The sequence below is a fragment of the Rattus rattus genome, chromosome 3 (genome assembly GCF_011064425.1).
Source record: "Rattus rattus isolate New Zealand chromosome 3, Rrattus_CSIRO_v1, whole genome shotgun sequence".
Classification (NCBI taxonomy): Eukaryota; Metazoa; Chordata; class Mammalia; order Rodentia; family Muridae; genus Rattus; species Rattus rattus.
Genome location: NC_046156.1, coordinates 25,591,683 through 25,605,372, shown reverse-complemented (window position 1 = coordinate 25,605,372; position 13,690 = coordinate 25,591,683). Strand labels below are relative to the sequence as shown.

Here is a 13,690-nt window from a genome sequence, read left to right as displayed (position 1 = left end):
ACAAACTCAACCCAACATTTATGATGAAAGATCCTGAAATTTGATGAAAGATCCTGAAATTTCCCCACAAGAGCTTGAAAAGACTTGCTGGTTTTACCTGAAATTCGGGGATAAACTTACTGTCTTGCTTCAGAATTTCAACCTAGTTTACAAACTGAATAGTGTTTGCTCCGACAGAAGTGGTTACACATGTCATGTGTTGTATCCAATCACTGCAAGGGTAGAGTGACAGCCCAGCTGGGGCAGCCCAGCCCAGTCGATGTCCTTTGGCAACTAGAGCCACTGATTCCTCCAGTCAGCATGAGCTGTGGAAGAATTTACTAAAGGAGAAGTAAATAGAGTCACCTCTGAACAAAGCAGTATCTACAAAATGCCCTTCAATGAGCTCATAAGAAAAATGGCAGTGAGAAGTCTTTGAACATGCATAGCTACTGGGTGATGCAAAGAAACAGGATCCTGTCACCCGATAGGAGACTGAGGGCCACAGGCAGAAATGTTTAACGTGGTGAATTTCTTGAGAGACCACGTATTATTCATCCCTCCTTCATGAGAAGACCACACACGCGGTCAGCATAAACTCGTTGACGTGATTTTTACTGGAGTGTGGCAGCTTCTTAAGGGTTTTACCGTTTGTTCCTAAGCACCCTTTGCAGTTTTGGTTCTGCGTTTCCCCCTCTGTTCTGAAGGTATTACAGCCAGGCAGTGCTTCATCTGAAGTAAAACTCCCCTCCTCTCCATGTTATTCTGAGATCAAAGGCTATTTCATCTGACGAAAGCTGACAATTGGCTCCACTTGCTTCCTGCTCTCCTTACAGTCTACAAAGCAGACTCACCGCTTGTTATGTTGTTGGAAAATAAGTCTTATGAGTTAAGACAACAAAGCAATTGGGATGGAAATTCTCGAGAACTTCTCTGATGCCTGCTTCCATATTGAGGCCGGTGTTTGAGGTGGCGAAATCTTTGTCAGAGCAATGTTGTCTCCAGAGCATCTCTCACCTCTTGCACTGAGATGTTAGTAAGCTAAGCTGTCTCCAGACAGCCAGTATCTCCCAGAGGTCAAGCTGTCTCTGGTTGGAAGCAGCTCAGCCAGTGTAATCTGTGAGTTACCCAACACTGTTGGCTTTTCACTGACAGCACAGGAACTTCAAACTCTGCATGTTTTACGAAGACTGTAAATTCCTTTGTCCCCTTGTCCATGCTCTTCAGAATAAAGCCTCGTCCTCAAGGGTTTGTACTCTAGAAACTGTAATTGCTTCTCCTGACAGTCCTAGATCCTTCTGCCTTTATCTGTTCTCAAGATCCTCTCTGTCCACAACCCTCTTTAGAATGGAGAATCGCTGTCAGTGAACACTGTGTTACCTAGCCTGAAATATTAGCCTTACCTACCAGCTGCAGAGTCACCCTGTGAGGTGCTCAGACTTGAGATCAGGCGTACTCCACATTAGAAATATCACCCCGTTTTTATAAGTATCTGTACATCTTCCTTTTGGACTTTGAGGATCGAGAATTCGTTAGATGACAGGCTAGTCACAGGGAGACCCTGTGTGACTGTGTCTGCTCTAAACAATGAGGTTTAGTGATTGATACAGCCATACACCTATCTGCTGTGTCGTCGTCTCTTCATGTACACTTAGGCTAAGACTCGAGCGTTGTTTTGCAAATGTTTCGAATGGAATTGCTTGATTTTATGGTTTAACATCGTTTTCTTTCTCTAAACAAAAACTTCCAAAGCTCTGTACAAGTGACTTGTTTTTGCACACCTTAGTTTTGGAATGGTAAGCTCCATTTTGAATCATGAGGAAATTTGTTTCCTGAAACATGGTCATGGTGTAAGCTTACAGAGGAATTCAATAGCCAACTAAAGCTTTAAAAATAAAAGAATATAGCAGAAATACCCAAGTGAGGAGGCTTCAATCCCACCTAGAAGGGGGAAGGAAATAACCACTGGAGGCAGAGGGAGGAGGGACCCGGATAGGAGAGGGGAGGGGGAGGGGGAGGGGAAAGGGGGAACTGGTTCAGGTATGTGGGGGAGGGGGGAGGAGAGAAGCCCAGAGGGCCAGGAGAATGAATGGAGATAAGCAGCCTTGGGAGAGGGGGTTGGAGTGGGAGGGGAGGACCCTCTAGAAAGTACCAGAGACCCATGAGGTGAGACTCTCAGGACTCAGAGGGGGTGACCTTAGCCAAAATGTCCAACACTGGGGAGAGGGCACTCGAAGAGCTCACCTTCAGTAGACAGACGGGGCCTCAAGCGGAGGCACAGGGCTACTAACCCACAGTCAAAATTCCTGACCCAGAATTGTTCCCGTCTAGAAGAACTGCAGGGACAAAAATGAAGACACTGAAGGAAAGGCAGTAGTGACAGGCCCAACTTGGGATCTATCTCAGGGGGGCTGGGGGGACGACGGCTGGACATTATTACTGATGCTGCGGTGTGCTTACAGACGGGAGCCTGGCATGGCTGTCCTCTGAGAGACCCTACCAGCAGCTGACTGAGACAGACACAGATACCTATACCCAACCATTGGACTGAAGTTGGGGACCCCTATGGTTGAATTAGGAAATGATTGAAGAAGCCGAAAGGAGAGAAGGACCCAATAGGAAGACCAGCAGCCTCAACTAAGCCAGACCGCAGGGAGCTCCCAGAGACGGAGCCACCAACCAGGAGCACACACGGGCCAGTCCAAGGCCCCTGGCACATATGTAGTAGAGGTCTACATGGTCTGGCCTCAGTGAGAGAAGAGAAGCTTAATCCTTGAGAGACTGGAGGCCCCAGGGAAGGGGGAAGTCTGATGAGGGAGGGCACACTCTTGGAGGCAAGGGGGAGGAGGAATGGGATGAGGAATTGTGGGAGCGGGGATTGACAGGGTCAACGACTGGAATGTAAAATAAATTAAAAGATAGATAGATAGGTAGATAGATAGATAGATGGATGGATGGATGGATGATAGATAGATAGATAGATAGATAGATAGATATGATAGATGGATGATAGATAGATAGATAGATAGATAGATAGATAGATAGATAGATAGATTATAAAAGGAATGCAGGCATTGACAACCTGAGGGTACTGAAATCACTTTCTCAAGCTGTAGCCCATCAGAGTCACCCTCTGGTACAGAGTATATATGTACCTGTGTATACATGTGTATGTACACAGGAGAGGGAGTGTGTGTTTTCATCACGTGGTATGGAGAACAGAAGTCACCCTCGGGTGGTGTTCCTGCTCAGGTGCCATCCACTTTGCTTTTTGAGGCGGGGGTTCTCACGGACCTGGGGCTCTTGCCCGTTTGGCTGAGCTGGTGGTCAGAGACTTTGCTCTGCTCTCTCTTTGTTTCTGATTCCCAGCAGTGCGGTCCCAAGCACTACACCCAGCTTTTAACCGGAGTCATGGGCGGGAATCGACCTGAGGTCCTCATGCTTAAGCAGCAACTGCTGTGCTTCTGAACCATCTCCCAGCCCAGCTTCTTACTCAGTCCATCCTAACCTCACTTCTCAGTATCTTTTGAACACCGTTTTGTGTCTGTGTAGCATTAACAATCGCTCCGTTGTCACATTGCTTACTTTAGACACTCTCCGCTGTTCTCAGGTATAAGAATACAGCACTTGTTGGGGCTGGGGTGAAGTTACCTGTTCTTGAGGACCGGTTTAATCCCGCTTTCAGCCTCTTTTACACTATGTATTTCTGGAGTAAAATCTTGTCTCCAGACTGTGACACACCAACTGTGGCTGCCTTATCCTTCCTGTGGTGGGGGTGGCTGTTGTTGATCTTTTTAAATTGTATCACATTTGTTTCATTTATTGTGTGTGTGTGTGCACCACACTTTTGTGCATGCTCACAGATATGCACCGATGCCACGGAACAGATGTGGAGGACACCTGCTGGCTTCCCCTTCCATGGCCTGGGCTCCATAGATGTGTTGGGCAGAAAGCCCAGACAATTGCTAGGCCCTCCTCCTTGGGTAGCTTCCTTCTGGAGTCATGGTTCTACACTGCTCGTTGTGTAAGGTCTGGTTTTCTAGAAGGACATAAAGGTTTTTGTTTGATTGATTGTTTTGTTTCCTTAATTGGCCATCCTTTCATGGATGAAAGTAGGAGTTTTGAGGTACTCCTTCATGGAGAGGCTACTTCCAGGCAGGCTTTCTGACCATTCCTACGCGGTTTATATGTCCTGAAACTGTATGCGCATCTGTTGTGGGAGTGCGGCTTTGTGGTTAAACCTTCCCAAGCCTCGCCAATAACAGCCCTTTTCTCTGTGAAGGTTCTTTCCCGTGGAGACGTGGTCCATGTGAAGATCCTGGGGACTTTGGCACTTATCGATCAGAGTGAAACAGATTGGAAAATAATTGCTATCAATGTGAATGATCCTGAGGCTGAAAAATTTCATGGTAAGTCTGGGCCTTTCCGAAAGACAGAAGCAAATTGGTGTGTCCTTGGGATTCTTAGAACCGAAGGGAACATGTAAAGCACGATTCGTATATTTAGGGGTTACACAGAGTTTTAAAACTCTCTCCTGTGGTCCACAGAGAGCCTAATAATTTTAGTGTGAGTTGTGCCGTATTCCTAGGAGGAGAAAGGAAAGGAAAAATTGGAGACAGACAAATGATACTTCGTGTGGGATACAAAGAAGTTGGTGCAGTGCGTCTCTGCCTTCTGCTTTACCTTCCCCTCCCCTCCCCTCCCCTCCCTTCCTTTCCTTCAGTCTTTGTCTCCCTCTTCCTCCTCCTTAGTTCTTCCGCATAGCACTTTGGTTATACTAGCAGTGTGTTTATATGGCCCGTTCTTAACTTGTTCATTTTCTTTTGGAAATGGCGTTGTTCACCTATGCAGGGCACCACATTCAAACTTTTTAAGTTATGTTTAATTAGCTCACTAGCTGGTGGCCTCTTCACAGAGCTGTAGTTTTGACTCGCCCACTTATTACTCCTCCCCAACTCGCTGCCGCCGCCCCCACTTAATACTTAACACCTAGTTCCCTCCCTGTCTTCTGCTGTGCCCCATGTACATATGCCATCCCTCTGGCTATGGTTTGGAGTGGAGCGATAGTGGGTCTCCATAGGTTTTTTCTGTACTCCCCCTTTACGTTAATCCTCCCCCTCCCATCCACCTGAGTCTTTTCCTTCCTCAGTCCTTCTGCCCTTAGTGACCTTGCTACTTTCATTTTACCTATAATTTCCTGTTCGTTCCTGCAGTGTACACCCCCATACACACCCAATAGCCTGTTTCTAGTTTCCTGGCTTCCACGTGTGCTCCAAGTTAACCACACAAAACTAGAACTTGGAAGCTAGGATCTCCACTTGAGAGAGAGAGTTGTGTCCTGGTCTGGGCGACCTCACTGAGGATACTACTTTCCAGTTCTATGTATTTACACACAAGCTTCACGACGACGACCTTACCTTTCTGTACAGCTGAGCACTGCTCCGTTGTGTATAGGCACCTCGTTGTTTTACTCAGTAATCTGATGATGGGCACCGAGGCTGACTCTGTCTCCTAGCACTTGTGACTAGAGGAGCAGTGAGCACGCATGCGTAAATGTCTGTGCAGTGGGATGCAGAGTCCATTCCGCATGTGCCTGCGAATGTTATAGCTGGGTCACACGGTACTCGCTAGCTCCGTGGTTAGTTTCTGATTCTCACAGCCCCACCCTGGTTTACACCCTCGCTAGCAGTGGACAGGAACTGCCCCTTCGCTGGGTGCCCAAGGCGTCTGTTGTCTTTTGCGTTCCTGGTAATGGATAATGCCCATTGGACTAGAGACGGGCTCTTAAAGGGCTCACTCTGCATTTCTCTGCTGGCTAAGGATATGGAGCACTTTTAAAAACGCGTTTACTGGCTGTGCGTGTTTCCTCTTTGGGACCTTTCTGTTCAGATCTATAGCCCATTTTTAAAATTGGATCGTTTCTTTCCCTTTTTTCCCCCAGTTATTGCATATTCTAGACACTAATCTTCTGTCCCATGGATAGCTGTCTGGGCTTTTTTCCCGCCCCGGTAGGATGCCTGTTGACTCTGTGATGGCGTGAGAGGGATTTTAGTTTCGTGGGCTCACAGTGTTGGTTGGTGGTGGTGATCCTGTGCTGCTGGAGTCCTGTGCAGAGAGCCCTCTCCTGTTCCTGGAAGTTAAAATATGCTTCCTGCTTTTCCTCTCGTGGTTTCAGAGGTTTGTGAATTAGTTACTCTCCTTGCCACAACCAAGCAACTTACAGAAGATTGGCTTGTTTCGGCTGACAGTTCCGGAGGGGTTAGGAGTCATCATGACGAGAGCTGTGGCAGCGTTGGGGGTTGGTCTGGTGCTAAGTATAGATCTGGCTGCTGTCCAGATGAGTGAATTCTCACACATACCTGCTTTGTTGTGCAAACCTTGCTTTCAGATTTAAAGTTGATTGGTTAATAAAAGGTTAGAGCCTGGGATTGGTCAGTAGAGAGAGGAAGGCAGGACTTGAGGATCGAGTGAGGGGCTTCAGGAAAAACGTGGGGAAGAAGGAGAAAGAAGAGGAGGCCGCCACAAGGCCAGAGGGATTATGAGCACATGGCCGGAAGTGCACCCTGAGGACAGGCCGATGCAGCGAAAGGAACTCAGGTGAAACTCCAACAGAAATAACAAGGGCGGATGGGATGGTTTGGATATCAGTGAGAATAGCATAGAGCCTGCCCAAACTAGGCTTACATCTTATAAATAAAATACCAGGTTTCTAGTAATTTAGAATACCAGCTAGCTAGAATAAGTAATTATTTTATAGCAGCAGGCTTGGTGGCAGGAAGAGGAAGCTGACTTCAGCTTCCTCCTCGAATGCAAGCACATGGAAGAGAATTGGCAGTAGCAAGAGGCCTTTGATCCCAAAGCCAACCCAGCGACACACCTCCAGCTCTAATGATACCTTCTGTAGTGCTCTTTTGGTTCTGGGTTGCTTTGACTGTCTTTTGTGACTGGTTGGATCTTATAAAAATAAGAGGAAAGTTTTTTTTGTTTTAATTAGGGAAGGGAGGTTGTCTGGAAGCTTTTAAAAGTGTCCTACGTTATCCCTACCTACCAAGGCGAAGGCAGAGAGCAGGTGCAGACACGGTCATTGCAGGTGGTCAGGCAAGATGGCAACTTAAAGGAACCCAAGCACAGAGCTGTCTTTGAGGATGTAGACTAGCTGCAGTCTCCGTGGGCTACATCAAGCCAGGGCGTCTTAGCACAGGAGGTCCTTGGGATGTTGGAGTTGGGAGCCAACCTGTGGTATGGTCACCCATTTGTCTAATGATGGACCAGTGGTTGTTATGTCCTCTCTTCTACATGATGAAGGTCTTTGTGCTAGTGTTTGATATGTTCGTGGACCTGCTTTCTCTGTATGGTCTTTTGGTCGTAGGGTGGGAAGTATATCTTGGTGATTTGGTAGTTCTATTTGTAGGATTTTAGGGACCTCTATTATAATTTTCACAGTGGCTGAACTGACTGTCCCAGGAGCGTGCAAATGGCATTTCAAGTGAGGTGACGTGCAGTTTGTTTCACTCGAGAGTTGTGCGTGCACGTGCACAGGTGTTCTCATTCATGTGATGGCCAGAGGCCGACGTCAGGTATCTTCTTCAACCATAGTCCACTGATTGCTTGTTTGTTTGTTGAGAAAGTTTCTCTCACTGAACCTGGAGCTTAGAGATTAGCTGGTCTGACTGGTCAGTGATGCCCAGAGATCTGCCTGGCTGGGGTTACAGAGAAGCATTGCGCCTGGCTTTCCCAGGAGCTTTAAGGCTCTGTACTCAAGTCCCTGTGCTTGTGTGGTAGGCACTGCACCTACTAAGTCATCAGTGCAGATTTCATTGCATTTGCTTCCCTGATGGTTAAAGACATTGACCATTGTTTCATATATTTATTGGCCGGGCTCGCATCCTCTTTGGAGAACTGTCTAATACCGTCTTGATTTGCCTGTATGAGCCTCATTGATACTGATCAGTTTACAAGTAGTAGTTAAAATATATATTTCTTTTGCAGTTTTTAAAAATTAAAATCTAATTACATAAATTCTCCCCTCCAACTCTTCATATCACTGCTGCTCACTCTCAAATGCATGACTTCTTTTCATATATATATATATGTGTGTGTGTGTGTGTATATACACATATATATGTAGTATGTAGAAGATATGTACATATATGTTTATATATACATTACACATATATAGTACATATTACATATACATATATATTATACATATTATACATTACATATATATGTATATATATATCACATACATAAATACATAAATATAGCCTCTGTTTAGCATTGCTTGTGTGGTTTCAGGGCCGCCCAGTAAGTAGCACTTTGTATTTATGTAATTCAGTTACCAGTCCATGCCCTGTGCTGCGTGCTGGACAGGCCCTGGGGGATTTCTTTCCAGAGAATGATGAAGAGTCATTTGTCTTAGCCCCAGCTCTCACAGTGGAGCCAAGTACTGCACTATAAAATGGCCAAGAAGCAGCCTGAAAGCTTTTGTTCCATACAGCACAGGACAACTTAAAGTAGGTCACATCCTGACCACAGCATATTTACCTATGTCTCTCTTACTATGTTAAAAAGACATACCTGTAGGTTTTCCAAGGAGATTCTCGAGTCATTCTGCTTGTAATGAAATTGCTTCTTTTACTGTTTCCCATTGAAAGCATGTACAGACTTTGGTAAGGTATGGTGTCCACCTTTGTATTTATAGTTTTTAGCTTTGACACGACTGGGATGAAATGAGCCATTGCATGAGAGAACATGTTTCACTTGCAAAATCTCCTGTTCCTGGCTGGATTTCTGTAATCTTAACATTAATAGCTGGACATAGTAGTTTACATCTATAAACCCAACACTGGAGAGGCTGACACAGGACGGTCACCGTGAGTAGTTTCAGGACAACACAGTGAGAGCTATCTCAAAACATTTTTAAACATTACTATCAAGGTCCACATTCTGAACCTATATTGGATACCGAAATCTTTAAAAATCTAAATAAAGTTTGAAATGAAATACCCTGTTGGACTCCCCCCTCCCCGCCCCCGACTGGCTCATTAACACTTGGGAAGCACTGAGACCATTAAATCAACTGTAATTAGTTTCTAGTCCTTGATGCTTCATAATGGTACCCTAATGGTCTGAAAGAGTTAATAAGACTCCTGGGCACCTAATCTGTACTGGAGATGGCTAGGCCATTAGAGATAATAGCTCTGGGTTAAGAAATAACCAAGCTGGAGCTTTACAAGAGGATTGGAGTAGGGGGGCTCCCTTCACTCTCCTTTGATTTGATTAACTGCCCGAGGACCTCAGAGGCGGGGAGCGGGGATCTGTGAACTTGGCCGCCGTTTCTTCCCGTTTTGTCTTTAACTAAGTGAAAACTGCTATCTCATGTCCTGTAAAAACTTTTGCCTCTTAGGTGATTTTATACTTTAAAAAAAAATGAAAGCTCGAGAACCAGAGCTTAAAATCAGAACAAAGACATTGGTTTTAGCACATGTATGTCGCATGAGCCGAGCTATTCGGGACTTCGACATTAGGAAGTTGGAACCTTTTCAAAGGCCAGCGTCAAATTGTCCTAAAGTCAGTTCCCAGAGGTTTTAAGTGTTTCAGGTGTGTAGAACTTAAGCATCAGATAGACTTCATACTTTCTTTTTTGTCTTCCAGGACAGGAAGGAACATGTGGAAAGTGTCAGTTCGCCTGTAATTTCACTTCCTATGTCTAGTGTCCCTGCCATTTTTAAAATAATCAAATTAACATGTGCTTGGTTTTTCCCTTCCCAGAGTATAATTTAACATTGTCGTTGGAAAGAAAGTAAAGAGAGGGAGGGATGGAGGTGGGGAGGGAGAGGATTTAATGGCAGTCCTAAGGCAGAATGTCCCTGCTGACTGCTGTAGCCCGAAGCAGACTGTTAGAAGAAGACAGTGGTTTGCTCTCTTGGGTTCAGAAGGGACAGACAGCCAAAGGGACAGACAGCTCATCACTGTATTCCTAGAGCTCCAATGTATGCAGCACAGCACCTTGTGTCTAGGAACAGTGCCAGGTGCCTCTTCCAGAGTTATCTGTTTTATCGTTACACAATTTCAATCAAGATGTGCTCTCCCCCACCCCACCTCCTTCTTTAAAAGATGCTAAGGTTGGAGATAGTAACATAACAAAATAAAACGTCAGCCCTTCGAATCCAGTCTAGTTCCAGAACAGGATCTTCTTCACTCCTCGTTCTTCCTAAGTATCAAGTCAGTCAAGTGTTTTGTAACTTCAGGGGAGTGGAGCCCACCCCTGCCCCCAGGCGGTAATGAACCGGTTATAATTAGAAGGCTGCTAGAGATGTAGTTCTTTTGATGTCTGTCCTTTGATTTCATTAATGGTTTAGAGGCTTGGGCGTGTGGGAGGAGGGCGTGGTGTGTATCATTAGGAACTAATTACTGGGAGTCTCTTGCTTCTATACTGAACCTTGACCCCTGTAGGTTTTAGGGCTGTAGTCATATACCTGTGATGTAGTAACATGGGGGAGGTATAAGTTCTAAAATGTTTCCGTTTGCTTGGAAAAATTATATATCCCCAAAGCCCTAGAGCCATTCTACAGTCGAGTTGTGGGTTACCCTCTTATCCTTGGCCCGGGAAGTTACTAAGTTCCTCTGAACAGCAATCTCAAGGGTCAATGCCAAAGGAAAGAGTGTTACCATTAGCAGTGTAACAATTACACACATTGACAGTATTTGCTGTGGTGGGTTCACACCTGCACACTTTTCGGAATTACAGCTTCAACCATGGGATTGTGAGACTGATGTCTTGGGAACGCAGGACACTTTTAGATCTGACTTAGGGAGACTCAGAAGTGTTAGAACTAGAGGTTCAGAGATAGTTTTGACACCATGCGTGTCTGTCCTTATAGTCACTTTTCAAATAAAATTACATTAGAAAAGCATTTATATTTCTTTGTAAGAGGCTGGGTATAGTTTTAATTAGGGGTGGAGGTCCATGCAGAGTTTCTTATTAACTAGTAATAAATGCCTATAGTTTAGAAAAAAATTACTATTTACTCCTTTTGAGATTGCTTTCTAATATATTTAGATTTATACAGAGACTTAAAGAATATTTTGCTGATTTCCATTTCTATGTGGTAAGTGTATTTTTTTGTAGGTTTGACCTGGTAAGAATAGAATTTGTGGGGCAGGGAGGAGCGTGGAGAGCAAAAGGAGAACACAGTGTTGGCGCTGCGGTGATGCCCTGGCGGCCAAGCGCATGCGCATTAGACAAAACGTAGACCGGCCGGTAGACCTGAGTCTTCCGAGGTCCTGAGCAAGCATGGACAGTTAAGGGAAGTCATAACCAGAGTAGGACCCTTCTTGTGGTGCAGTAGGTGCAGGGGTACTAAGGAGTGACTGGCGTGGCTTGTGAGCATTCGTGAGCAGCACTAACAGCACTTACTCTTGCCTTCCATGGGTTCTGTTTATACACACACGTCTCGCTCCTGTCATGGTGTGGTTATCCCCAACTTCCTTTCATTTACATAATACAAGCAAAGAGATGGCATTACACTTATTGCCGGGTTTTGTCTAAATAGAAACATTCCTCAGCGGGATATATATCTTCCTCTCCTTGTGGTCAGGTTTGGTGTGAATAATCTAGATAAAAGTCGCAGGATTTTCCCTTCTGCTCTCTAAGTACGGATGGTTCCTAGTTGGTGAGAATGAGTAGCATGATAGCGAGTGACATTCTGCGCTGCCTCTGTGCACTGTTTGGCATGGCATGCCTACTAAATATCTTGATTTTTAGTTGATACGTGAGGGCATGTATATGTGTTTAAAAACTAGACATTTTGAGTGAAATCTGAAAACATCTTCAAGTTAGATGTATTGTAATTTATTTCAATAGGAGAAAAACATTCAGTTTTGACATTTTAAATGATTATAGTTCCTTAATGTCATAGAAAATACTTTATTTTTATATTTGTGCCTTTTTAATCATAGTCAGTTACACGTTGTTGCTAAGTCGCCGACATGTAATCTATTACCGATTTTCTCATTTTAATCTCAGAGGTATCTCGGCTCTAGTCTTGCTTTTGCGTTTCCTTAAACGGCATATTTTGCTTTTCAGTTGAAATGATATTATTTCTCTGGTCTCAACATCCTGAAACTATAATTTACCTTCTTCATTGTTTGCCAAACATTTTGGAGAAATAATACTTTAAAGGAAGGTAGAAACTTCCCCACACTCATTCTTGTAAAGATTGTAAAGAGGGGATTCTCTCCCTCGGTAAAAGCCGTTTTATACTTTCCGCTCTGTACTGACATTTACTCTGTAGACCGGGCTCCCTCATCACCTGGCATCTCCCACCTCCTACATGTGCCGGGCTCTTCTGTAGGTTGGTGGCTTTGCAGGGACATCTCCATCACTCAAATGTTCCTTAGCTCCGAGAGCCAGTCTAAATGTCGTCTCTCCCCCAGTGACTTTGATTCTCTTAGACAAACATAACCCTTCCCCCACAAACACCGTTAGTTTAATTTGGTTAAACACTGGATTTCACATGCTTGCAATTTGTTTCTGGGTCTGCCCACTTATCTAAATTGTGAACTCCCTGAAGAGGATGGCTTTCACTTACTTTGTCTGATAATTTGAAACAGGGTCTCACTACCCCAGCTAACCTCAGGTTTGCTATGTACCGCAGATGACCTTGAACATCTGATCCTCCCAAACGCTGAAGCATCATAGATGTGCACTACCACACCCAGTTCGTAAGACTCAAACTCAGGGCTCGTACATGCTGGGTGAGCAAATGAACACTTCTGAGCCACATCCCTAGCACCCCATGTATGTACATGCAGTCACTTTAATGCACTTTAAACACAGAGTCTAAGGAGTTCTGACAACTGTATCTGCTTGTCCTGGCACCAAAGGCTTCTGTTATCCACAAACTCCCTCTTGCCTGTGTATAGCCAGTGAGTCCTGTCTAAGCCTGGAGCAAACCCTGTTTTCCTTTCTGACTAACAGCCTTGTCTGGAATTTGCATCAGAGTGGTTCGGGGTCAGAGAGCTATGGGGTCTTGCAGTGTGAAACCTGGCCTTTAGAATATGACTTCTTGCTCTTGTTCATTGCTGAGTGGACGTTCAGATTCCTAATTTGGAGCTGATGTGAATGTTGAAGTTTTGATGGGAATATGATTTCACTTTTATAAGGAAATACCCAGGAATAATATCAATAAATCAGATGTGATTATAAGCTTAGTGTTCTAGGCTACCGGGAGCTGCACCAGTGCCTTTCCACCAGCATAAGAAACAGCAAGTTACAGGGTTTTCAAAATAATAAAATACCTGTTAAAATTTCGGAGGCTCCACACACATGCACACGTGTGAGCATTGTTTCCTATTCACACGGTTTTCGTTTCCATAGCCATTCATCCCTTCCAGAAGATTCTCCAGGTCTAAGTCCCCATCCTGGCCCCATTTCCCTTCTCATAGCCCAGGGCCGCGATGCACACCGTCGTCATGTATCTGGAATTGCACTTTCCTTTATTTCAGAACCATAGTTTTACTGGACACAGTATTTTGAGTTTTTGTTTTTTTAAGTTCCATAAACATCTCTTCCTCCCCTCTTCCCTGTCTCTTTCTCTCTGCTGTTTCTAATAAGTCAGTAGCCATTTGTGTTTTAAAAGTATTGTTGTGCAGGACTGTGGTGGCCCACACCTTTAATCCCAGCACTTGGGTGGCAGAGGCAGGT

At 44.8% G+C, this 13,690-nt stretch overlaps 1 protein-coding gene across 2 annotated transcripts in view; it reads left to right on the top strand.

Annotated features, from left to right (window-relative positions):
* The window catches only part of Ppa2 (inorganic pyrophosphatase 2), a 71,388-nt gene that overhangs the window by 37,851 nt on the left and 19,847 nt on the right, over positions 1–13,690 (top strand). For both annotated transcript variants that reach the window (XM_032897294.1, XM_032897293.1), the window contains exon 7: positions 4,262–4,388. In XM_032897294.1, the coding sequence (XP_032753185.1) occupies positions 4,262–4,388 (127 nt within the window). The remainder of the gene's footprint in view (positions 1–4,261; positions 4,389–13,690) is intronic.